The sequence below is a fragment of the Chaetodon trifascialis genome, chromosome 19 (genome assembly GCF_039877785.1).
Source record: "Chaetodon trifascialis isolate fChaTrf1 chromosome 19, fChaTrf1.hap1, whole genome shotgun sequence".
NCBI classification, from domain to species: domain Eukaryota; kingdom Metazoa; phylum Chordata; class Actinopteri; order Chaetodontiformes; family Chaetodontidae; genus Chaetodon; species Chaetodon trifascialis.
In genome coordinates, this window is record NC_092074.1 from 8,803,818 (window position 1) to 8,828,706 (window position 24,889).

Genomic DNA, 24,889 nt, shown 5'->3' on the forward strand with positions numbered 1-24,889 from the left:
TCATACCTGCCCATAAATTCCAAGCATGCAAACCCCTCTACCAAAACCACATTACTGACAATGAGAAAGGCACCACTGCAGAAGAGTCAGGCATATGACCTGCATTAGAATGGGTATGTTTCCGATAATGCGTGAAGAGGAATGTGCAAAATGAAAGGTTGGCTGCTGCACGAGTAAAAGGGTCATTCTGAAAGGAAATGTGGAAGTTAAAGGGAAAGTAATTCCCTGCATGCTTAGCCTTATTAAATATGTAGCACAAAGGAAATGTGCTCTCTTTTACTCTTTAGCCAGACCCCCTCTGGCTGCCAAGCAAGTGGTGCATATCAGCCTGCACAGTCAGGTAAAAATCCTAAAATGTGCAACATGGCCTCATAGAAAGGTTATTCCTGACAGGGAGTTATGATACACGGGCCATTTCTGCTGCTGAGTTTCTTCCCCTGACCTTGACCACCACAAGGCTGTCATCTCTTCTTCCTCTGCCATGAGCAAATACATACCCCTCTCTTCTGCACTCCCCTCCCTTCCATTGCTTTAAATATTGAAGATGGATAATGGTGTTCGCCTTCTTCCCGAGACCAGGCAGAAAGCTTGGTGATGGAGAAGCAAGCACACTCATATGCAAAAGCACATGCGTGTACTGAACATAAGGTGCCTCATTCAAGAAAAAAAGGGCATTGATTCAACTTTTATCCCAATCTTAAGTAGGTTTTTAGCCCATTCTTTGCCTTTTGGGGGTAATTTTGTTGCAAAGCCATTGATTTCTACAACCACTGAACACAGTGATCGCTGTGGTTACACCTCATACCATCAGATACGTGCTTTCCATACTACGTGTCTTAGTGTCAACACTGTGAAGTAATCATTCCTCCAATTCTGACTTGTTAGGCATCAGTGGCCCCTCCCTGCCTTCTTAATCTAAATCCCCATTAAATCTGTAATGACAGCACAGATGTTGCATTACAGCAGGAAATAAGGTGCTGCTTGGTGTCATGCCATAATCACCATGATAATTATAATCACTTGAAGCCGATGGATGCTTTAATTATCAACTATTTCTGTCACCAGTCCTCACACCTGGGCAGCAGTGGTATGAATTTGAAAGCGGTTAAGAATTTGATATTAGCTTGGATACAAACCACTTCATTATGTTTTATATCAAAGGAAAAAGACATAAAAATGCGCAGAATTTTGAGGAGACTTTTTATTGTACCTTGGTTTGTGATATGTCTTTAAAGGAAGCAGTCAAATAAAACAACACATTATACATTCTGAGTTCATCCACCCTCCCAAAACAACAAAAAAACAAAGGCAACTGTTCAAAAAATGCATAAAATTGCAAAAATTGAAAGACCTGAACAGTCAGGCCAAATAAATAACAAGCTGTCACCTTTTTAAACCATAGCAATGTGCAAACAAAACATCAGAATACGTTAATTAAATACAACTGTAAACTCCGCAATACAAACACCTGTTTTTCAGTAAATAGTGCAGAAAACCTGGTGATCACAGTTTGGGAAGACTTTGGACAGTTGGTTGGCGGTGCTGGTGGTATGTGTGTGTATGTGTTTGTGTGTGTGTGTGTGTGTGTGTGTGTGTGTGTGTGTGTGTGTGTGTGTGTGTGTGTGTGTGTGTGTGTGTGTGTGTGTGTGTGTGAGGGAAAGGAGGGAGGGTTACATGTGGCAGACCAACAGATGGACACACATGGCTGACCATCTGCACGGACAACAGAGCTGGTTTGCCTTGACAGTTTTTTCTGGAGTTTGGGGGTTTAGGGAGATCTGTTGGCAGGTAGACACTGTCCTCCAGAGGAAGAAGACAATGTAAGCACTGACAACAGCACCTCCAGAGTGCCTGTGACGGTGGAGATAACTAACTGACAACATCTCCATTAAGACTGTGGGTAATCCCACACAGAGATTAATATACTGTAGGGGGGAATAATCAGCAAATGCAGCACAAACAGCCTGATAAAGAGACATTATAAGCCATAGGAGGCCTTGAGACTGAAATAGGGGTCGTGGTGAGGTGTTAGTGAAAGGGATAAGTGGCTGCGAGTTAAGGGCCTTTTTAGTCAGGAGTGTCCAAATGGAGCCTGTGTGTTCAGGGGCCTCTGGACAATGACGGCGTTGGCCAAATCTGCCTCTTCTAGGCTTAATTCTTTGTCAGTGAGCTCCCGGAAAGGGAGCGATGTGGTCAGGACGAACGGTGGGCAGCTCCTCTGGGAACGTGCCACGAAATCTTGAACATCCGTGATCCTTGAAAAGAATCAGAGACTGAATTAAAGAAAAGGCAGACTTAGAACTATTCCTCACGTCTGTTTCATTTCCAGCAAGGAAAGCATTACCGGCAAAATACTCTACTGTCTCCTGTGACACATGGTTTCTCTCAGAGCCACTATACTAGTAACATAATCTATTATTAATCACGACCGAGCAAAGACGAGCGATCCTATGGCAGGACTACTCCTCACACACTCGCTGAAGGTTAGAGGGGCTCAGTCCTCTCTATCCTTAAACTACAAACTCTGTTATATAAATGCTGCATCTGAGTTACGCAATCCCTCTCTGGGGATTTTATAGATCCACTCCGTTGCTACATCTCAGATTATGTTTTCTGCAGCCCTGTGCGCTGTGGCAGGGGATATAACATGCACCGTGCCTTCAACTCCAGCAGACTAGAACAAAGCATTACGTAATCCTCAAACAAACCCCCTCACCACCTCCCAAGCTACTGCAAACAAAAATCTTTTGTCATTCCATGAACTACTTCTTTCCTGCGATGCTTGAGATTAGGGGATTTGCAGACAGTGTAGCAGGGGTAGGTTTACAGCGAGTCTCTCTTTAATATGTAGATACTATATATGTGAAGCTCAGATGTGTTTGGGCCTTGACATTGCAACACATACCGATGCGATAGGTTAAACCTCTGCACCAATCTCCTGCCGTCAGCCAACCAGATCTGCAGGGAGGTAACAGGAAGGGCGTGGTCTATTGTTACCATGGGAATAGGAAGAGATTCTCCATCCTCGTGCACAGATGGTGACCTGGCCACAACTCTGGGCGCAACGCTGGGGATGGACAGAAATAAATATCAGATTAAGAGCCAGTTAAAAGCACATACAGCACATGTATTGCGTATTTTTTTCATTTAATGCTGCAAGGTGCGGGTAGACACAGTCTCACAGAAAATATTTTTGGGGCCTGGCACAGTTTAGTATTCATACAGTGATGTTGGGAACATGTTGAGGCTTTCAGTTCATCAGGCTGACAGTCTGCTTGGTCAGATTTGCTCATGGGTTTTTTGAAAGCTTGATTTAGAAGGACCCCTAGTGGTACAGAGTGGTATATTATCCTGGAACTTGAGACATGAGACAGATGCGACTTGAAAACAGGAACATCAGCTCAACAGGTGCATTTTTGATTATTTATGACAATCATAAGAGGTTTCTTTGCAAAATGATCGTGCATCAACATACATAAAATTTTAAGTACTTTAGTCAACTCAGGTTGTTCTTAAGCATGATATATAAATAAACTTGCTCCTACTTGGTAATATCACAACAGAAGAATATCACAAGAACTTCTGCCTTTAGAGGGGACGTAATGCTTTGTAATAATGCTGGTGGATAAGAATCTCATATCTAGAAAAATCATCTTCTTGATGATCCGTTAATCTTTCAGGGGACAGAGAAACTTGAGAACCATATAAATGACATACGACCACGTAAATATTGCAAACATGTTTGAATTGCAGCAAAGAGGACAGATTTCACATCGTTTACGCTGTGTGAGAAAAGCGCACATTGGATTTCTCTTACCTGCCAAGTCGGTATCCTCGGCCGCTGAAGGGGTGAAAGGCTTTTTTCTTGGGAACATAATTTTCCTCAATCAGATCCTCCACACTGATCTCCAGCTCCTCCTCTTCTGCTCTGCTCTCCCACTCTGCTGGAAGCTCCCTGGGACAAATTAAAGATCAGGCTTGGCGTCTAGTCAGATCAATCAATATGACAAATGAGCACTAAGGAACATTATGCTTTATCTATCTTATGTCGCCTGGTTGTGGTCTGCAGGAGGGACATCTTTACTGCTAATTTCCCTGTAGGGACTGATGAGATTTGGCTGTAAGATCGAACCAAGGACAGACAGTATGTAACATTTAAGCTACAAATAAGGCTCAGCTCTCTCTCTGCATGCGCTGCATGTATACGGCAAATTGTTCGTGTGATGTGAAGCTTTAAAAAGCTTGTCTGCATTTGTATTTCTTAAAAGTGAATCACCATTTTTGAACTGAAGTGAAATCTGAAAACTAGTCAACCACCAGCAAACCTAACCCAGAGAGCTCAGTGACCCGTGTCTGTGGTGCATCTGCCCCGAGTTGGCACAATGAAACACTAGTCTTGTCTGTATAAGAAAAAGAGAACGAGTGACAATGCAAAGTGGAGAAAGAGTGAATGTGCAGAGAGGACTGAAAATAAAACTTCATACAAGTTCATGCAATGTAGTTCTAATTCTGTAGCTTTGTAGCAATGTCTGTGGAAAAAAATGCAGCCTTTTTGAATGCTATCAAGGAAGCATTAACCTGCGTAGAGCTGTAACGATCAGTCAAGTAATCCACCGGTCGATCTAAATAAAATGACCTATTCTGCTAAATGATGAATCGTTTAATCATTTTCTACTAAAAAATGTCACACTGGCTGGTTCCAGCTTCTCAAATATGATGACTTGCTCCACTTCTGAATGTAATATTTAGGGTTTTTGGAGCATAGGTCAGAAAAGGCGAGGTGTTTAATGATGTCTCCTTGTGCTTTAGGATACTGTGATGGGCATTTTTCACAATTTTCAGATGTTTTATAGACAAAGTGATTAATGGATTAATGGAGATGAACGAAAATGATCGTTAGTTGCAGCCCTAAAGCTGTGAGTTTTGAATTTACATTCATTAAACCCATAATGTGCACACATCTTCTTACATGACAGGGATATACTATAATAAGACAGTTGTTACATAATCTTTTTATTAACTTCAGAAATAGTATGAATGAATCACCGATACAGGTTACATTTCTTTGTCATAGACACGACACTCAATACAACCAAGAGCCAACAGAAGCATCTAGCGATGAAGCATAATACCACAATATAATATAAAAGTAATAATATTATATTATATGCTGCTCTATCATTTGCTTTTGATCAGCTGGAGAATAATATGTGTTGCAATATCTGACCATCACACATCGCAGTCTCCTCCATCTTTAACTGCCAACTGTGAGAGGAGCAGATTAGCTTGTTTCAGGCCGGAAGGAGAGCTATTAAAAGCCAGAAATCTCAGCACTTGTCGAGGTAATTGTTAAGTCACTGACATCAATCAACAACCCTGTCAGAAGTTGAGATATCATTGCCCTTTACTGCTTTAAGGTTGGAAAATCGTACTCGATATGCCTGCCACTCACCCCCTTTTGATGGCATCCAGGAAGTCTTGATTCTCTGGGACGGAGTAGCTGCGAAACTCCTCATCGTTCACAGTGAAGCCATCCTTCCATAGCCTCACCACCATCTCCACCTGGAAAGAGGCCCATAAAAATGATCCCCCCATGTGCTTAAATCAGAAACTAAGGAAGGATCAGGCGGCCACATAAGTTTTAAAATGTCAACCTAAATCTAATTCCCTGCTCCTCCAGAAAATGTAGGGCGTATGTTTAATATGTTACAATATTGCAGTATATGCGTGTTTGTGTGTGTTTTCCTGCGTCTGAGACGTGGCCCTGCAGATTTAGTGAGGTGAATTCGTGTCAGACCTTCGATGTCCCCGAGGCGTCGTAACAGATCTTCTCCACCTCATCGAGAAGGTCTTCTACCGAGAAGCTACGCCTCATTGGAGCCTCCTCTTCGTTTTCTTCACTGACAACCCATTGAGAAATACACATGTGAGCAATTCAGTCATTATACATGTTATTGAATTCAGCCTGCAGTCATGGGCTTTATTGTACAGAAACCTTGCAATATTGACTTCTTAGCCACAGAAATGATAAATATTTAGCTTTGGCACATTACTGTCCAGCCTAATTGATCTACTCATCCTAGAGGCAGCACACATTATACTGACCTACATAAAATCCAGTGGTTAAACCAATTTGTTGTCACTTACCATATTTCATGTTTCTCACCCCCCACAGTGTCAATCTCTTTCATGACGTTTTATGTTTCCCATCTAAGAAAATCAAATTAAGACAGTCATAACAGGGTTTATCACCTTAACAGGTAAATTTGGTACATTTTAAGCTAACCTTTATTAGCTCCGCGGTTTATTATGAGAATGAAATTCGCGTGGGCATTGTTAGTGTGCTATACTGCTATAAAAGCTTCAAAACTGATCATGCTATTCCATTAAATGCCTCAACCCTTGTCGATAAACAACCAAGCAGTCTGTAACATCATCGTGAATTATGTAAGTGGGCGTCTGAACGCCATGGACGCGCACAGAGCCAGCGACACAGGGCCTGTGTAGAATACCGTGGATTATAAACACATATACACACAGCAGATGCTCGTTTGCATGCTCGTATTAAGGTTAAGGTCAAATACTGATTTACCAGTCCGTGTTTTGGCAGTAAATCCCGGGCTACACATCTGCAGCCGTATGTTTCAGGAAGCGTCCCCTCTGCTGAGCAATACGTGTGACGTCGCCGCGCCGTAAATCGACCCCTCTTGTCGTAATGACCCTGTACTGCTGAGCTCAGCACATGCTCATCAATCCCAATTGAATCTGATGATACAATATTAAATGGCATGGATAAAACACCTGACACACACACACACACACACACACACACACACACACACACACACACACACACACACACACACACACACGAAATCGAAGTCCAATGGTCAGAAATAGCTGAACATTACCTTGTAGCACAGACATGCATTTTTTTTAATGAAATGTATAGAGCATCTCAAGTGAGGTTATAATCAACTTCATCTTGAATATTATCATCCTCTATGCTTTATATTCATGTCAAATAACTGCAATTCTATTTCTGTAGAGGACTGTACACATTGCTCATACAGTCAAAGAACAAATGGACATGTGCCCTTCCATTTAACGCTGAGCAGTTGACTCTGAAAAAATGTTTCTGTTATGGAAGTCAGCCTTTTTTACTTTCACTTAACATTTCTTTGCATTCATTATACATATGAGATGTGTTATACCACAACTCCATCCTTAACTTTTCACACAAAGACATGATTTCAGGTGGTGAAGGGTTCCAGTGAGCGATGCCACAGATTAGACATTGCGTTACCTCCTATTGACCACTAGGAGCAGATAATCTAACCACAAGTATTAGAATATGCTGTACAGGATGAGTTAATAAAGTGGCTGACTTTCAGAATCTATTATTCACAATAAGTAAAAATTGTCATGTTAAGGGCACTGCCTCTTAAGGTTGTGATGTACACAAGTGACTAACAATACTCACTGCAACTACTCATAAAGGCCCATTAATCCTTTAATTGACCATAAATATGAGATATAATCACATACATGTTAAGTTTTAGTTATATATGCACTAATTTTGTATGTTTCACAACTGATCAGAATTCAAAACACTGGTTTAATTTAAGTAATTAAAAAATACTACTAATAAACAAACTTTTAACAGTATGAGAAAACATTAGAAATTTGTGTTGTCAAGTTTTAGTTACATTCAGTTTGAGGAAAGGTTTCAATCTTGTGTTTTGATTTCCAATGGTAGATACCCATTTTTTTTTCCTTACATTTGGATCACAGACAATGCCTTCTGCACCTCCACGCACACAAACATAATGAATTATATACAATGAAATAAACATTATTTTAAGGGTATTAAAAAAAAGGATAAACCAAAAACATAAAACAGATGACTAGCACAGTTGCATCTTCAGTCAAGCCAGAAATAGTACATCCATGCAGGTTTGGGTTTCACCAGTGGTCCCCAAACTGGGGTCAAGTGATCCCACAGGGGCTTGCTGGATGTTCTTGGCAAACTACAGTTTTGTTTTACTTCATAATCAAAGGCTTCAACGCTCTGCTGATATTGTCCCACATGTAGTATTGACCGAATTACAAAAGCATTATTGGATCATCTTTGTAGTTTTTTCTGCCTGGCAGATGTTATGATATTCCATATACAGTATTCATCATATTTCTAAGATGTGGCAACCAAATGGTACAAGATGAGGAGCATTGGTGAAAACAGAAAGAGTGGAGAATGATTGTCATTATTTCTGTAATTTAGATGACATGCTTTGAGGTTATAATAAAGAATAATAAAGTTTTAAAGGTCATTAATATTCAGTCTGTGTTTGAGGCAGTCTGCAAATTTTACATGTCTACATTGTTTGGTCAACTTTTCCGAATTTTGTAGAAAGGAGATTGAATTTCCAAATGGTGACATTGGAAACACTTAAACTTTTCTCCAGTAAACTGGAGTCTGCCCATCTGTTACCTGCCAGCTCCTAGCTAGTGTCCAACCTCACTCACCTTTTCTGCACTAAAAACAAGAAAATAAAAACTTAAAGTCACGGTCAAGTTCACAAAAAACATTTTCTCAACTTAATTCCTTTAACATTCCCTCAGAGACTTAACGTGCTTCAGTCACACTTAGTGGAGTGACTTTATCATAACTTGAATTCTGTATCTTCAGAGTTCATTGTTCACATCCCTCCTGTACTCTGCACTCATAACAGTGTGGTTGATTATTATGTGATATTTTTCTAGTATCCCTATGGGAACTATGCTAGTAGTTCTTTGTGACAGTAGTCCGGTCAGCAAAAATGAATGCACCTGCCAAACAGACCCACATCCACACACACACGGAGAGAGAGCGAGAGAGAGAGAGAGAGAGAGAGAGAGAGAGAGAGAGAGAGAGAGAGAGAGAGAGAGAGAGAGAGAGAGAGAGAGAGAGAGAGAGAGAGAGAGAGAGAGAGAGAGAGAGAGAGAGAGAGAGAGAGAGAGAAATGGCGCCTCGATGCTGCGCTCACTGAGGCAGTGTTTGGAGCCGGCTAGGGAGATTCAGTAAGGGCAGACAAAAGGAAAAAACATGGTGAACACAAGGAAAAGCTCACGGCCGGGGAGCGGCCCCTTCATCTCCTCGAGGACTAGGTCGTCGTCGAGAAACGAGCGAAACTCTGAGGAACATGTAAGCCGGTTTCCTTTCTTTGCCGGCGAGCTAGCTGGCTCTGCTAGTTGGCTAGGTAGCTGTAGCCGTGGCCTCAAGGTGCTCCACATAATGTATTATTCACAGCAAAGTACGAGCAGCATTGAACTTGACATCCACTCAGTCACGTTGATACACAACAAAAGACTTTATTGCCGCCATTCATACGCGTGTCGTTCGCACTGAACGAATTGTTCAGCTGTCAAATTACATGCTAGCGATGTTAACTCCCGGCTAGCCCCAACTTGAGTTCCCTTTGTGTTTGGCAATTTTGCCCGGCTGACTTGTTTCACCATTGTCTCCACAAATTAGCCTTGCAAATAAAGACAACAGGGAGTTTGACATGAGACTGTTAGCAGTACTTCACGTGGGCGCCCTGGAAGTGTTAGCGTTCATATTTTCTCAAATAGAGAGATAAAGCTTTAGTTAAGCTAGCGTTTGTAGGTTATGGCTAGCTCGGCAGCTAGCTTACAGTGGGGGAAGGGAGTCCCAGGTTCAAAACAGTTGGCTGGCTCAAGTCCCATATTCAGCAAGTCTGAACTTGGTGAACTTTCTGGTGTAAATGCCCTAAAGACCCACATATAGCGTATTTTCCCAATAAGTGTTTTAAACGCACTGTTATAGCGTTATACCGAATGCTGTTTTCCTATTTATTCGACATGTACACCAAATGAATAGCCTTAGTTAGTACTCCGGTCGTTTGACCTACAAGCTGACAGTCTTTGTCTCAAAATGTAAACATTGAGATTATGCAAGGCTAGAGGTTCTCTGTCCCAGCGTTATTTACGATTATTGCAACGCCTAACACAGACGAACAGTATAATTCACCGATCTGATAATTTATCGACAGTCATTAGAACATTCTTGAGTTTTAATGGGCTGTTTGGCGAGGATCTATACTTAGTTGAATTGTGGTTGAAGAAATTCAAGTCATTCCTGGCTTACGTCCAGTGCTGTAGATTGAGAGCCAGGCTAACTGATGACACATGGCGGTGCGATCTGTGATTAAAAACCCTTTAGAGTGACAAACCTTACACTTTTACGATGTTATTTCCAATATGTCAGATTCAGTTGTACACACCACCCTCCCGACCTTTCCGTCCGTTGGATGCGTGTAGACCTTGCTGTCAGAAAACTTGTTGCTAGCCTGACCATCATTTTGAGACAGTGTTAGGAAAATGAGTTTAATGAGGAGCGATGTCAAAGTGCAGCCATCAGGCCACAGCTGCGTTTGTTCACTGTCAGTACATCTTGCACTTTTCTGTCTGTCTGCATCTCTCTACCCAGCCAGTCAGACAAACCCCTCTGCAGCCATTGCAGACAGTTGCCTATGACAACAGTGAGATAGACTCTCATATCAGCAGGGAGGTGAAGCTGTGAAGGGCGTGAGCATCAAGGGCATATGTCTGCGAGGTGCTCTGTTGTGATTTGGAGAATACATTGAGGAGATGGGTACAAGATGTCTCACCTCGTCACACTATTCTCTCTTGCTCTTGTTTTTCGTCTTTTATGTTGTCGTAGATTTGATATTCACTTAAACAGTTTGCTCATGCTGGTTATTTGATTAATATTCTGGCTTTGTATAATGATTGATGGGGTGAAATTTTTGATGGAAATATTTGTCAAACGCTGTCACGGTATTAGGTATTCACTTTCTCTGTTGCTTCCTTGTTCTGACTGTCACTATTGCGTTCACTCCTTCTTCCTCTCTTAAACTGGTGTAATATTGGTGGAACAGAAGGATCCCAGTAGTGATGTGAGCAGTCCCAGCAGTCCGCGGTTGCCTCCCCCTTCTAAGCGAACGCGCCGGCAGACCGCCTCAGAGCCCAGCTCCAGTGATACCTCCCCTTCCCCTCAGACTAAGGGCCAGAGGGTCACCTGGGGTATTCCCACCTACCGCACCAGGTCAGCTGCTGGCCTTTGTATCTCTCATGAGTATTGCTGAATGATAGAATACAGTGCATAATATTGTGTAGCACAGTGATAGACTAGTACACTACTACATTGTCTTTGGCAGGGGTATAATGAATTTTTATTTTTTTTTAAAGTTTGATTTAGACCATTTAGTTTATTAGTTTGTCTGTGCAAAGTTTGTGTAAACCAGAGTTAGGCTGAACAGCTATTTGCTGTAGAGTCAGATCTCTTTTTTTCATGTTGTGTATTGTAACTTAATGTGAGCTCTCGAACAGTACTTTGTGATTGATTGTAGTGTTCTCTTCTGATATCCATACATATTTTCACTTTGTTGTTTTATTTCTAGGTTGTCCTCTCGCATAATGCAAAATGGTCACGGTAATGCAATTCTTTTAAATTTGTCCCCTTTTTAAAAGCAGTTCATTGAACGTTTGCATGTGGGAGGTGTACAGTTGAAGAATTGATCCCTAATTTAAATTTTTGTTGATGCTGCAGCCCATATGAGTCACCCGAATCAGGAGAGTGGAGGGGGAGATCACTCTCACATGAATGGCCATGTGGAGCTGAAGAGGAGCTGCCGGGTGAGGAAGAGCCAATTTGAACACCTCAATCAGAGCCTGCTGTTTGACCAACTGGTCAACAGGTAGCTAGCAGCCACACTACTGACACCTTTTTATGCAATATTCCATCTAACGGAAGAGAAACAGGAAGCAGACCTGTCTAAATTGTTTGGAGCATGCTTAATTCATCTTGGAACATATGAAATTGGATTCTTTATATATGAGAAAAGTATGGTTTGGTTGCCATGTTGTCCAGGTCTGCTTCCTTTAAAACAGCACAATCTGCACTTAAAGTATTTGGACAGTGGTACAGTTTATACCGAGTCCCCTCAATGTTTAAACAGTGCAGCAGTCAAGTCCTGCACACCTGTTCACTTAATATGAATGTGAACACCCTCAAATTAGAGATGAAAGTCAGAGCCATACTCGGGAGTAAAAAGGCTATATAAATATGTCACTGTTGAAAGCTGCACTGCACTGTACTGCACTGTTAGACAAGAATTGTTTACCCATGTTGCTCTTCTGTAAAGGTACCTTCAGTTTGTCATGTTCTGTGTTGTGTGCGTGCAGCACTGCTGAGGCTGTCCTTCAGGAGATGGACAACATCAGCAGCATCAGGCAAAACCGTGAGGTGGAGCGACTTCGCATGTGGACTGGAGACACTGAGGAGGTGAGTGTGGCTGTGCTGTCATGCACAGCCCAGAGGTGTAAAGTACAGTACCACTGCCTGATCATCTAATGTGAATATACAGTAAGTGATAAAGGCCCTATTTTTCCAGGAAAACATGGACATGTATTCCCGAGTGAAGCGCAGGAAGTCCATGCGCAGGAGCACTTTCAGCATGCCTACACACCACAAAGTCATGAGCAAAACTGAGCAGGAGGAGGAAGAAGAGGAAGGGACGGAAGGTCATTTTCTTACTAATGTTCAACTTATGATTCAGTGGAGAAGGAGAGAGAGAAGCAACTCTAACCGAATTTATCAAAATGTGAAAATCTGGAGTTGATTGTTTCGTGTACTATTCATAGCTTTCTTATCTGAAGTTTAAAAACTGCACTTTTTGACTTTCAGATTCTCACGGTGAGGAAGAGGAAGATGATGCAGAAGATGATGATGAAGACGATGAAGGGGATGAAGTGGAAGAGGCTGGAGAGGAAAATGACAGACCGTATAACCTGAGGCAGCGAAAGACTGTTCAGAGATATGAGGCACCACCTATCGGTAAGTATTGATTATCCTTTTTGAATCAAACCTTTGTATATACATGGTGTGTAGGGACATTGTTGGTTTATTTAATGATTTTCTTTCAGTGTAATCGCTTTTAAAACTATTTTTAGAGGCTTTCTGTGACAACCAGTTGCTTTGTGTTTGCTTTCTCAGAGCCTGTGAACAGAAAACAGAGCAACCCCTCACTCTTTGACACCCACAGATCCCCAGCAAGAAGAAGCCATATAAGGTTTGTAAAAAAATTGTGAATAATCCAGGTGGAATACGATGCTAAATGTTCTATGTGTGACTCTCAAGCAGCTTTTTCACTACCATGACTAATGAAGCCAGAGCTGTGGTTATAAAAGGTTTTATAAAAGGTTCCACTGGTCTTTGCTGATTAGGAAATGGTGTGTTACTGAATCTAGATTGTCACACTTTTCCAGAGTGAAGAAACATGCCATTCACAGCAGCGACACCACCTCATCTTCTGATGAGGAGCGGTTTGAGCGGAGGAAAAGCAAGAGCATGGCCCGGGCTAGGAACAGGTGACGGCTGCTGCTTTCTTTCTTCTGTCTTTTTATCTTACTTTCATCTTCCTCTGTTTTGATCCAAACACCTTTAGTTGAGTTTTTTTTAAAGGAACCATGCAGTAATTGAGATCTAGGGTTATTGGCAGTACAAGGGCTGAAGCAATCACAACACAATTTGTGTGTCAGTAGGTTTTTGCACTGTTTGGATGTAATCATTTATGTCAGTCCTGTTTTTTCACAGGTGTTTGCCTATGAACTTGACTGCAGAAGATCTGGCTAGTGGGGTGCTGCGTGATCGGGTGAAAGTGGGTGCCAGCTTAGCTGATGTGGATCCCATGAACCTGGATAGCTCAGTGAGTGGAAATGCTAACAAGCACCAAAAAACTGTAAAGCAGCAGTTTTCATCTTAAAACTTGGAAATGTTCAAACCTTTATGAGCTGCAGATGAAACATAATAACTTTGAATGAAGATCTTCAGTTATACTTATCAGTTAATTTTGTTGTCATACAGAGAGGTTTCCTGCTTAAGATCTTTCAGAAAGTCTCAGTTTCTCATGAGTGAATGTTAAACATGTGTGTTTTCCTCCCAGGTGAGATTCGACAGTGTGGGTGGCCTCAGTAATCATATTCAGTCACTGAAGGAGATGGTAGTGTTCCCACTGCTTTACCCTGAGATCTTTGAGAAGTTTAAGATTCAGCCTCCCAGGTGAGAAGAACTAGCATGTGTATATCCAGAATCAATTAATTTGGTTTTGTTGTATTTTCCGACAAGCTTGATGGAAAACAGACTGTATTAAAATCTGATCACAGATGTTCTGCCCTTCATGATGACATTTTTATGTTTGTGTTGGTACATAGCTACAAGATATTTGAAATATGTAAATGTTTAAAAAGTCTGTATCCATTTCCTCTCCCTTCCTTTTTAGAGGGTGTTTGTTCTATGGCCCTCCGGGGACAGGAAAGACCCTGGTAGCACGGGCGCTTGCCAATGAGTGTAGCCATGGAGATAGGAAGGTTTCCTTCTTCATGAGAAAAGGAGCTGACTGCCTCAGCAAGTGGGTCGGGGAGTCAGAACGGCAGCTACGCCTGCTTTTTGACCAGGTGAGACACTTAGGCAGCACACTTGTGAGGTTTAAGGCAATTTGGACAATGTCCTTGTAACCACAGCTCGACCTTATTAGCTTCACAGTGTAATTAGAAAACTCGTCGTTTGCTGTTGGTAGAATATTTTCAATTCCTGTATTTCTTGTGCGCTAGCTATTGTAACTTCGGTCTAGTAATTGTTATGTGAATTCAGTTAAGACTGGGCTTAAAATAACCATATCACACCATATTTCAACACTTAAGTTAGAACAAAAAGACTCAAATGTAGTAAAACTAACTTTTTTCAAAGTGGAAGCTTTAATATTCGACAGAGATGCAATGGAGGTGCATTATGGCCACCAACTCTCTCAGGTTACATGAGAACGTGGTGAGCAGCCCTGCTGCCCAAATCATGCGACCTTGTAGCTGGATTGGTACAACGTGCTCCCTGCCCTGAATATATAGACACCAAAGTGTTTTTTCTCACATGAACTCCTGACAGTGTATGGATAATGAGGTCTGAACAGCGTCCAGAGTTGCCCTTTCACACATGTAGCACATTTATCTGTGTAAGATGTGTTCTCACTGAAATACTCCCTTTGCTTTAGGTGAGGGGTGGTGCCTGGGTAGAGCGTGTAGGAGGAGGGCTCATCTGTCATAATAACTGTTTTTGTGCTGATATCAGTACGATGTGTATTGAAACGTATCTGCAAAATCAACAAAAGAATGGAAAGCAATATACAGGCAAGAAGAAAAGTGTAGGAAGCAGCTACACATGCAGTGTCATAAACTTACCCACTTGCTTGCTGTGTAGCAGGGAAGCAGTGCATACACTATCTACTGTTGCATGGTACACACCGTCGTACCACCCGTCCCTACCAGCCAGCATTGATATATATTTTTTTCAGTGAGTGTAATGCTTTGGTTTTGGTCTTATGTTTGCTTTTGACCAGGCTTACCTGATGAGGCCATCCATTATTTTCTTTGATGAGATTGATGGTTTGGCTCCTGTTCGCTCCAGCAGGCAAGACCAGATACACAGGTAAGGCAGACGTGGCTGTAACCCACATATCAAAAAATAAAAAAGGTACGACTATTCCAGATACACTTTACCTCCAACATCCAGTGTCAAATTACAGCTATTGTCAGTTTGGCAGTGAACTTTTTGTGTCATATGTCTGTAATTCTAAAAATGGAAATAGCAGAATTGTTAAGTACAGTCACCTTGTTTGTCACTCAGAAACTCTGACCAACTCTTAACACACAGACTTATTTTTTTTTTCTTACAGTCACACAAAATTAACAGCTTCAAAAACAAATAAACTAACTGTATTTCACAGACGTGACATCCAATGGTGAAGCTGTCAAAATTGCAGCTGTTTTTACTTTTGAACACATGAGCATGTCTGCACCTGCAGGTCTACTCTGCTGCTGCTGTTACTGTCCTTGCCAATAGGTGGCACATGTTTTCTGGAAATGCATGTTCAAAACTGCTGGCTCTGCTGCATTCATTTTGGATGAAATTGGCTGGATATGGATTTGGGTGCTTCACATTGGTGACACTTGAGTGCACAATAGCAATGGAAATGGGAAATCAGAACAATTTCCTTTCTGATTTAGAGCATTGCAGTATGAACTGTAGGTGAGGAAGTATCCTATTATGCAAACACAGCTTGCGGTTGATCGTTGTGGAAATGGTTCCCATATAGACAATGGAATATTTGTAACTGAAATGTGACATTACATTTCTGGATCAAAGCTTATTCATATGCTTATGCTTGAGATTATAGATGCTCTTTTCTTTCTGCCAAGTAAATACATGCATGGAGCTCTATTCAACACAGAAAGAGGACAGTTGATATCTTTGTTCAGTATGCACGTCTGATAGACCAGCTCTTTGTGCTGAAATAAAGCCTTCTTTTGGTCAGTACTGGCTCATGAGCTTTATCAATCTCAAAAATTATTTGTGCTCTAAATGTCCACATGTATATTTGTGTGTGTTTAACTCATGCAGTATGCCTTTGAGATATCATATGTGCTGTCAAATTTAGATGTTGTTCTTGTAGAACTGTCTTGTGAGAAATTCAGGCCATTTTTATACTCGTGATTCAGTGTGTAAGATTAGATACAACTGAATGCTAAATAGCATGTGTTACATTCTTTGCCACCACCTCCTTCCCTCTGTCCAGTTCTATTGTGTCCACTCTGCTGGCCTTGATGGACGGCTTGGACAGTCGTGGGGAGATAGTGGTCATTGGTGCTACAAACAGACTTGACTCTATCGACCCAGCACTCAGGAGGCCTGGACGCTTTGACCGGGAGTTTCTGTTCAGCCTGCCCGACAAGAAGGTGAGACAGTGTGAAACATCAATATTGTGTGCAATTGACACAACCACACATGCAAAGTCTTGTTTCCACTGTGCATTTTCAATGGGTGTGTTTTTCATTGTAGAAGCATGGCACCTAAGATGTTGTTGCACCACAGAATTTCTATCTGTCCAAACGTGAGATAACAGAATGCAATGTTCTGTATAAGGATTACTTAATGTGCATGCAGTGCTGCACCCACATGCACAGCCAGATGGAGATTCAATATAAAGCACAAGTAATTAGTGTTTTAGTCCTGCGACAAAATTAGTGCATCCTCTCCTCTGGCTATTAAGAGTCTCCTCAAGTGTTATTTCCTTGATGTTTTGTTTCAGCAAGCAAGAAAGCATGCTTATTAAGTTTCTGGAAAATTAAAAATCAATTTTAAAGAATTTATTGTTATGTAGAACTGATTGCTTTATTCTTGCACTTGGGGGGGACTTCTTGTTTTTTCTGCTACACACAACACAATGTTATATGTGTGTGAAGTGACAGTGAGTCAGATAAACAGCTCGGTGTAGGTGACTCCTCCCCATCGAGCCTGTCTAATGGGTCGCCTTGCATCGTTTGTCCGCACAGTAGGATCATTGGTAATCAAAGCGTAATCTGCAGGCCATTGCCAGCAAGGTTCACCAGTTGTGAGCTCTGACTGATTAAAAACCTTGCTTTTGTGCCAATAGCGATCCTCTCCACACATTCAAGTTCAACTCCCTCCAGGTTATTGCCCCAGCTGCCAGAATCCTGTATGAAATCTGTCTTAGTTGTGTCTCCCGAATAGAAGAGGAGATGTGATGAAAGATGCTGAAAACTGTTGCTTTTGATTCGTGACAAAGACCGCTTTGCTCTTGATGTCTGCTTATCAAAGCAGAGTCCTGTGGAGACGATGCAGTGAATTGAGGGGCACATGGTGCTGAAGTGTTAGCAAGCCCTTCACTTGAACTGGCTCACGCACTTGATTCCATTTTGATCTTTCTCTTGCTGTTGTCAGTTCTAGATAGAGTTAAAGTGAGTATCATGGTTTTAATTATGATGTTGATAATGTGATTTCCTTGGTGTTTTTGTCATGCTTTTCTTTGGTTCTTATGCAACATGCTATTTAAATGACACATTAAATCAAAATGAATTTACATTCCGTGATTTTCGAAAGGTTTTGGCTTCACAGGTCTTGAGGACCCTCGTGTATTGACTTTTTGCTTTTCCTGTTTTTTGTTGTGCTTTTCCCCTTTGTCCACCCCAAATCCTCTGTTCAGGCCAGAAAGCACATCTTGGAGATTCACACACGGGACTGGAATCCCAAATTGGCTGAGCCATTTGTAGATGAACTTGCAGAAAAATGTGTCGGTAAGAGTGACACCTGTGTATAAAAATGTATGACACTGAACAGTCTCAGCCACATATTTTTTGAAAAAGTCTTTGTTTTAACCTGCTGACATTCATGTCGTCTGTGCTGTTGAAAACAACAAAATGTATGAACTAACTTCTGTGTGTCTGGCTTGATCCCAGGCTACTGCGGTGCTGACATCAAAGCACTTTGCACAGAGGCAGCCTTGGTGGCGTTGCGCCGCCGCTACCCCCAGATCTATGGCAGCAGTGTTAAACTGAAGCTGGACATCACCTCCATTGTCCTGGGGCCTGGTGACTTCAGCAAGGCCATGAGGACAATCGTCCCAGCCTCTCAGAGGGCTCTGGCTCCCCCAGGCCGAGCCCTGTCCCCCACCCTCAGGCCCCTGCTGGCCAGCTCTTTCTCCTTGGTGCTGAAAGTTCTGCTCCGAGTCTTCCCCCATGCTCAGTGTACTGACAGGGACAACACTCATGGTAGGGATCGGGGACCCAGGCGCCCACGGTTTCAGCTGCATTATTTCTTTTCAATTTCCTGCTGCTGGTTACGGCTTCTCCAACCTTACCTCTTGCTCTCTCCTCCCTTGCCACCTGTCTCACTTGTTAGTGTACTTTCCCTGTTGACACTTTGTGCTATTTGATTATTTGTTTCTGTTTTCCCCCACATTATTGCCAAAGTACTTTGCATCACCCTCACACACTGAACATGGAGTCTGTGGTGAAACACTCCCCCTGAGAGTTCAGGGGTGATAGCACAGAGATTGGATAACCAGTCATCCTGCTTGCACTTCAATAACTCCCACTCCAGTCAACAAAAGAGTGTTTACAGCAGATTAGCCTCAATGCAGCACTTGACCAGTGGGAGATTGCTGTCATGAGTTTCCCAGGGTGCTGAAGTGCTTTAAATGCCCATTAGATCTCACCTAATAAGCCTGCTTTCTTTTTTTATTCTCACTTTTTTGGTGAAATGACTGCGTTAATGTCAATGATATGGCAGCTTTGAGAATTAAACTTTGTAGAAGCAAACTTTAAAGCGACACCATTGTATTCTGTAACTCCAGGAAAGGTGAGTTGCTACATGTGCATGGCTGTAAAGGCAGCATTTCTCTCTGTGCTAGGCGGTGACAATCAACTGCTCGAAGAGGACTTGTATAGCGATGATGACAATGAGGAAGGCTCTGCTTCCATTTATGAAGTCCAGCCCGCTGCATCCCCAAAGAGTCAGCTCTCCTCTTCTGCAACGCACAGACCCTTCCTCCATTTCTCCTCGTAAGTCCAAAGGAAAAAAAAACATAAAGTTGCAATGTGTAAGAAAGCAAATGTATTTAAAGAGCATAGACACTGGTGTCAAAGTACATTACTATAAACAAACATGGGACATTTTTTAATACTCTTGGCTTTATGAAAGTGAGAATAAATATATGCCCATCTAGGCTGAGGAATTCAGCATGCCAGCATATGCCAAGCACACACAGCACATACATTTGCATTTCCAAACATGGAGCTAACGTTGAATGCTGACATGTATGTGTGTGCAAGCAGAGCCCATGCTGCAGACATGTTGCCCTGTGTGTGTCTATGTGACATGCACACAAGGGAAGTTCTGTGTAATATGGTGGAATTTCAAGGTTTGCCCAAGCTGTAACACACTTGCGCAATTCTCTCTAACCACTTGTGTGTGCATCTTTCTTTCTTTCTTTTTTTTTTTCAGTCAATCTACATGATGTGAATACATGGTTGTTTCAGCTCCTGTTTCTTAGAGTTCATCGTTGTTCAAAAGAGGCAAAGCCTCTCTGTATTATGTTCGTATTGTACTGATTTATCCCGCTTAATCAGAGATGTAATACTTAATTTTGTCCTTGAAATATTACAAACTGTGATTTCTGCTGGTATTTTTACAGCATGTACTGAGGTAGTTTATCTATGTAGATTTATAGCAAAGCACTTTGGGGTTATTGAGTCAACACTAGCTCTACATATCAGCATTAGCTTACTGAAACTAATGAACAAAGCTGAAAACAACAGTGCTTATGCTGCGACAATGCTGTTTGAATGACCGTATGGCTGCTGGTCAGTGATTATAAGGTGTTAGAGATGATGCTAACTATGAACTCCCTTCTGTCTCTAGCTCTGCTCTCCAGCAGCCCACAGCATACCGGCCTCGTCTTCTCCTGGCCGGGGCTCCAGGCTCAGGACAGAGCTCCCACTTGGCCCCTGCCTTGCTGCACCATCTGGACAAGCTGCCAGTGCACCGCCTAGATTTGCCCACTCTCTACTCCGTCAGCGCTAAGACGCCAGAGGAGTCTTGTGCTCAGGTAAAACACCCACACACTGATGCATGAGTAAATGCAGACATTCACACACAAGGCCATCTGTTGCACAGGTGGTTTAAATTTGAAGAGAATGAGGACTTTTAGGTAGAGGTCGACTGGTTGTAGATTTTTAAGGGCTGATATAGTGATGACAGTTTGGAGCTGATATATTGGCCAATATCTTTAGTTTAATGTGTTAATACACCAAGCTACAATCAACAACCAGACCATGCTCAAAATTTAGGAATAAAGCTGTCTTACATGAAGTTAACTTTCACTTAAATGTAAATTATCTCAGGTACACAATGAAATTACATTTGCTTTGTGTATGGAACCTCCATAACAAAAGCTTTTTTTCTTATTCATTCAAATTTAACCAACAATGTGTGCTTGGCCTGTCTGTGTGGTTTTAGGTTTTCCGTGAGGCACGCCGGAGCGTGCCCAGTGTGGTATTCATGCCACATGTCTCAGAATGGTGGGAGACAGTGAGTGACACTGTGAAGAGCACCTTCCTCACCTTGCTGCAGGATGTACCCTCTTTCAGCCCTGTCCTTATCCTTGCTACTGCCGAGAGTCACTATTCACAGCTGTCAGATGAGGTAGGAACACCGTGTACACACACCTGAGCTGACATTTTCGGATTTACCTGGAGGCCTGCCCCATGTTTTTCAGTGGTTCCATATCACTGTTGATACAATTGCTTCCATTATTTGAGAGAGCAGAGTGTTAACCCAATGTCTTTTTTATGTAGTATTCGAGGCTAAAGAATGATTCGAAGGGTTTCTGTCATGCTCAGGATTGCTACTGCAGACACACTCAAGTTGTCACAGTCAAGGTCATCTGCATCTGCTTTGGCTCCATCTCCCTTTTCTTACATTTATCCCAGTGCCCACTTTTCTCCCTGGGTATTCCCACCGCTGCTCCTTCATCCTCGCTCTTGGATTTATTAATATCTTTCTCCAAAGAGTCAGACCACCCGTTGTGGGTTAGGCTGTAAGGGAGGGATTGCGTTAGAGTAAGGGGAAAGAGAGAAAATTGGAAGGGGAAAAAAAGAGATGGAGACAAATAAGGAGGAGGGTCCTCTCTAGTCAGGCAACAGAAGGACTTTAATTAGGTCTGGGGGTTGGCAGCCCTATGTCTTCACCCCAGGACACACACACACACACACACACACACACACACACACACACACACACACACACACACACACACACACACACACACACACACACACACACACACATCAATATGCCTGTGCAGACTGTGCAGATTTTTTTCTGTTTCTTTCTCTGTGTGTGGCTGCTGCTGGCAAGGCCTCAACCCTGGCCATGCTCCAAGGAGAGAGAGGGGCTCTTGGGATGCTTCTTTCTCTGTAGCTGTCTCATTAGGACGTGAGGCACCTGGGCTGTTGCACCCATGGAGGCCTAAGCTCTTTTTCAACCTCTGTTGTTCTAGTTGCCTTTTTTTATTTCTTCAATTTTTCTACTCTTCTGGTGGTTTTAACTTGTTTATCTATTTTTTGTTGCACACCATTTATTATGTTTTGTCTTTTCATCCGATTTATGTGATTGCAATATCCCATGAACGGCTTGAGGGAATAGCTTCAGAATCAGCACAAACGTTAACTTGGATTCAAGGATGAGCTGATTAGATTTTAGTGGTCAAAGGTCAAGGTCACTGCTGCTATCTCACGTCTGACCCATTCTCGTAAACGTGATTTCTCAGGAATGCCTGGAGGGAATTTTATTACATCTCGTACAAAACATCAATTTTTTTGTCCATAACTTAAGAATTTTTATTTGTATTTTTATCCAAAAGGTCATCATGACTGTAACATCATGATGTTTTGCAAAAGCACTTTCCTGGCCATTATTCAACACCATAACTCAGGAACAGAAGGGGAGATTGTGATCATATTTCACGCTTTGTCACATACTGAATTGGTGACACTAATCTTGGGTGTCCACCTTGAAACTGTGGTGATTGTATAGATATTCTGTGCTGCTGGGTTGAAGATGTGTGTGAAGCATCCTCATTTTACAATTTGTTGCTTCTTTGCAGCCACATTCATATTTGAAGCATTGTAGTCCACCACAAGCTTACTGGTATTGTTGACATTGAACTTAAGGGGATTGTCTTTGCATCATGTGATGAAGCTCTCTGTCAGTCCTCTGTAAAAATGGTCTGTAAGTGAAGACAGCATGTTTGTCATTGAAAAGTATTAACTGGAATCATGCATGTCAATAGATTGAGACATTTGCCAAAAAAAGGAAACTTAATATCTTTTCATTGAATTCCTCACTACACATGTGTCTGGACAGACATGAATATGCACTTCTATTTGAGTGGTGGAGGCGTATAACCACAAGATGGTAAGTCTAGTTTTAGTTTATGTTCTCTGATTGATACTTCCCTGCAATTCTTTACTTTTCTTGAAGGCTTTTTACTTTACGTTTGTTGATTCACATGCTGTGTTAAGAGATTAGGAAAATAGAAGAAATCCCACCCCGCAGACAGTTCAGCCTCTGTATCAAAAGGTAGATTGCTATTTATTGCATACTAGATGACTGGCTGAAACCATGTAGGATTGTAGGATTGGCAATTACTTTTTTTTTCTTTTGTCAAATTAACTTTTCTTTGGTCATTGAACACATAGTCATGCAGCCTGGAAAATTGGGAAGCGCATGATGGGACTAATGTTGTACTCAAGCCGACATGGAGCCAGCATGAGGGCATCAAGACTGTCCTGAGGCTATGCTGCCTTTCTGCTGTGTGTTCTTCCCCATTTGAGTCTCATGCACTGCTACCAGTTCTTTTCTTAACGTTTTGCAGTTACATTGTAAAAAGACCCCATCTTTGCTCCTTTTTAAAGCTAAAAGCTAAAAGGATTCATATAAATGCTTGGTATAATGCTTGGTATAAATAGTTAACAAAAAGATTATTGCCCAACCCTCATGCTAGACTGCTGCCCACTTGCTGCATTAATTTACTCATAAGAAAATGCTCCTTACCTTAACTACTTTCACTGTTCACACTTCTCTCATTCTCAATTTGGGAAATTCCGTCAGCCCTCATTCTCAACTGCACCAGCCTTCAGTGGACTGGCTACTCTGGTTGATTTCCTTGGGACTTGTTAAACCTTAAGCTACACTTGTCCCCACTGGATGCTTCAGACAAGCACTAGCTTATTCATTTTGATAAGGCTGCTATTCAGTCGGGCATTGTCATTTCCAATAATAGTGATTCTCGTTATTTGAGAGCCAATTCTCAAATCTACCATGCTGAAGTTTCCTGTGACCACATGAATGCACCAAATGGAGTGTTTAAATATAACCGTGCTATCAGCTCTACTATAAAGAATCACATAACTGCAATGGATTACGTATCTGAAGCAGGTTTCATGTTTGTGCTGAGATGACCTCAGCCAATAAAAACAATCATACAGTAACTGTGGTATGACTAGGAAATGTGTTCAAGTGAATGCAATTATGAAGGCAGACATTCATGTAATGCAGGTGTATCTGCAACCTCTGTCGCGAAGTCTGTAAGGGGAACATCTAGTAGTTGGTCCCACTGAAACAGTGCAGCAGCTTTTCCAGAGAGAGTATGATTCGCAGACTGTTTGCTGAATGAGTGGAATTTTTCTCAGGCTGTTTATATGTTAAGCTGTTTGTCTAATAAATGGACCTATTTGCTAGGCTTGTTTGTTTTATCTCTTGTCTCAAAAGTGTCCCAATAGCTGCTTTCAGCAAGTTCTGAGGAGTCTTGGTTTTAATTTTTAGGCACAGGCATGCTGCAGTCTATGGTGCTTCAAGTGATTTGGCCATCTCTGAGAGTGTTGTTTCACTCTCTGGCACAGAGAACACAGTGACAGCTGCTGTCTCAGCTCCAAACCTCAGCAGGGAACAGACAGCATCCCTCCCCAGCCAAAATTGACACTACAGTCTTGGGTCCAGCTACATAGCCTCTCTCCCTCCCTTAACAGCCATTCACTCTGCTTAGATTGACTTCCTTCTTTGTGGAGGACCGATGGAAATTGCTAGAACATGTGATTGTAAGGGTGAAGTAACCGCAGCTAGAGAGAGAGAGGGAGATGGTGTCACATCAGCCTTTCTGTTCAGCAGTGTTGTACTTTCTGGGATGTGTGTTTTGAGTTAACACAAGTGCATTGTAAGGACATGAAAATGTTTGCTGAATATGAATGCTTGCAGCACAGTTTTGCCATAAATACATGAATGTTGATACATCATTAATCTAATTTCAGTGCTGAAGTAAAGCATATACGGTACCAAACAACATACACGTCTTCACCAAAGTATCCAGATGATTTATTTTTGATGGATTTTGTCGCATAATTTCAAATTGCTTTCATT

General features: G+C 41.9%; 2 protein-coding genes across 2 annotated transcripts in view; one reads left to right on the plus strand and one right to left on the minus strand.

The window, feature by feature from the left end:
- Positions 1–1,183: 1,183 nt before the first annotated feature.
- ubxn2a (UBX domain protein 2A) lies at positions 1,184–6,701 on the minus strand. Its single transcript, XM_070987978.1, has 7 exons — positions 6,593–6,701; positions 6,148–6,210; positions 5,798–5,900; positions 5,453–5,562; positions 3,818–3,955; positions 2,906–3,067; positions 1,184–2,255 (listed from the first exon to the last, which is right to left on the minus strand). The coding sequence occupies exons 2-7, from the start codon at positions 6,189–6,191 to the stop codon at positions 2,072–2,074; spliced, it is 741 nt and encodes a 246-aa protein (XP_070844079.1). The 5' UTR covers positions 6,192–6,210; positions 6,593–6,701; the 3' UTR covers positions 1,184–2,071.
- Positions 6,702–8,971: 2,270 nt separating this feature from the next.
- atad2b (ATPase family AAA domain containing 2B) overlaps positions 8,972–24,889 on the plus strand; it is a 67,614-nt gene continuing 51,696 nt past the window's right edge. The window contains exons 1-19 of the mRNA XM_070987042.1: positions 8,972–9,184; positions 10,941–11,107; positions 11,463–11,494; positions 11,612–11,759; positions 12,247–12,346; positions 12,456–12,585; positions 12,749–12,898; positions 13,058–13,133; positions 13,330–13,431; positions 13,658–13,769; positions 14,007–14,122; positions 14,343–14,517; positions 15,453–15,541; positions 16,689–16,848; positions 18,117–18,207; positions 18,370–18,681; positions 19,323–19,473; positions 20,333–20,519; positions 20,930–21,115. Coding sequence (XP_070843143.1) covers positions 9,086–9,184; positions 10,941–11,107; positions 11,463–11,494; positions 11,612–11,759; positions 12,247–12,346; positions 12,456–12,585; positions 12,749–12,898; positions 13,058–13,133; positions 13,330–13,431; positions 13,658–13,769; positions 14,007–14,122; positions 14,343–14,517; positions 15,453–15,541; positions 16,689–16,848; positions 18,117–18,207; positions 18,370–18,681; positions 19,323–19,473; positions 20,333–20,519; positions 20,930–21,115 — 2,583 coding nt within the window. The 5' untranslated portion in view covers positions 8,972–9,085. The remainder of the gene's footprint in view (positions 9,185–10,940; positions 11,108–11,462; positions 11,495–11,611; positions 11,760–12,246; positions 12,347–12,455; positions 12,586–12,748; positions 12,899–13,057; positions 13,134–13,329; positions 13,432–13,657; positions 13,770–14,006; positions 14,123–14,342; positions 14,518–15,452; positions 15,542–16,688; positions 16,849–18,116; positions 18,208–18,369; positions 18,682–19,322; positions 19,474–20,332; positions 20,520–20,929; positions 21,116–24,889) is intronic.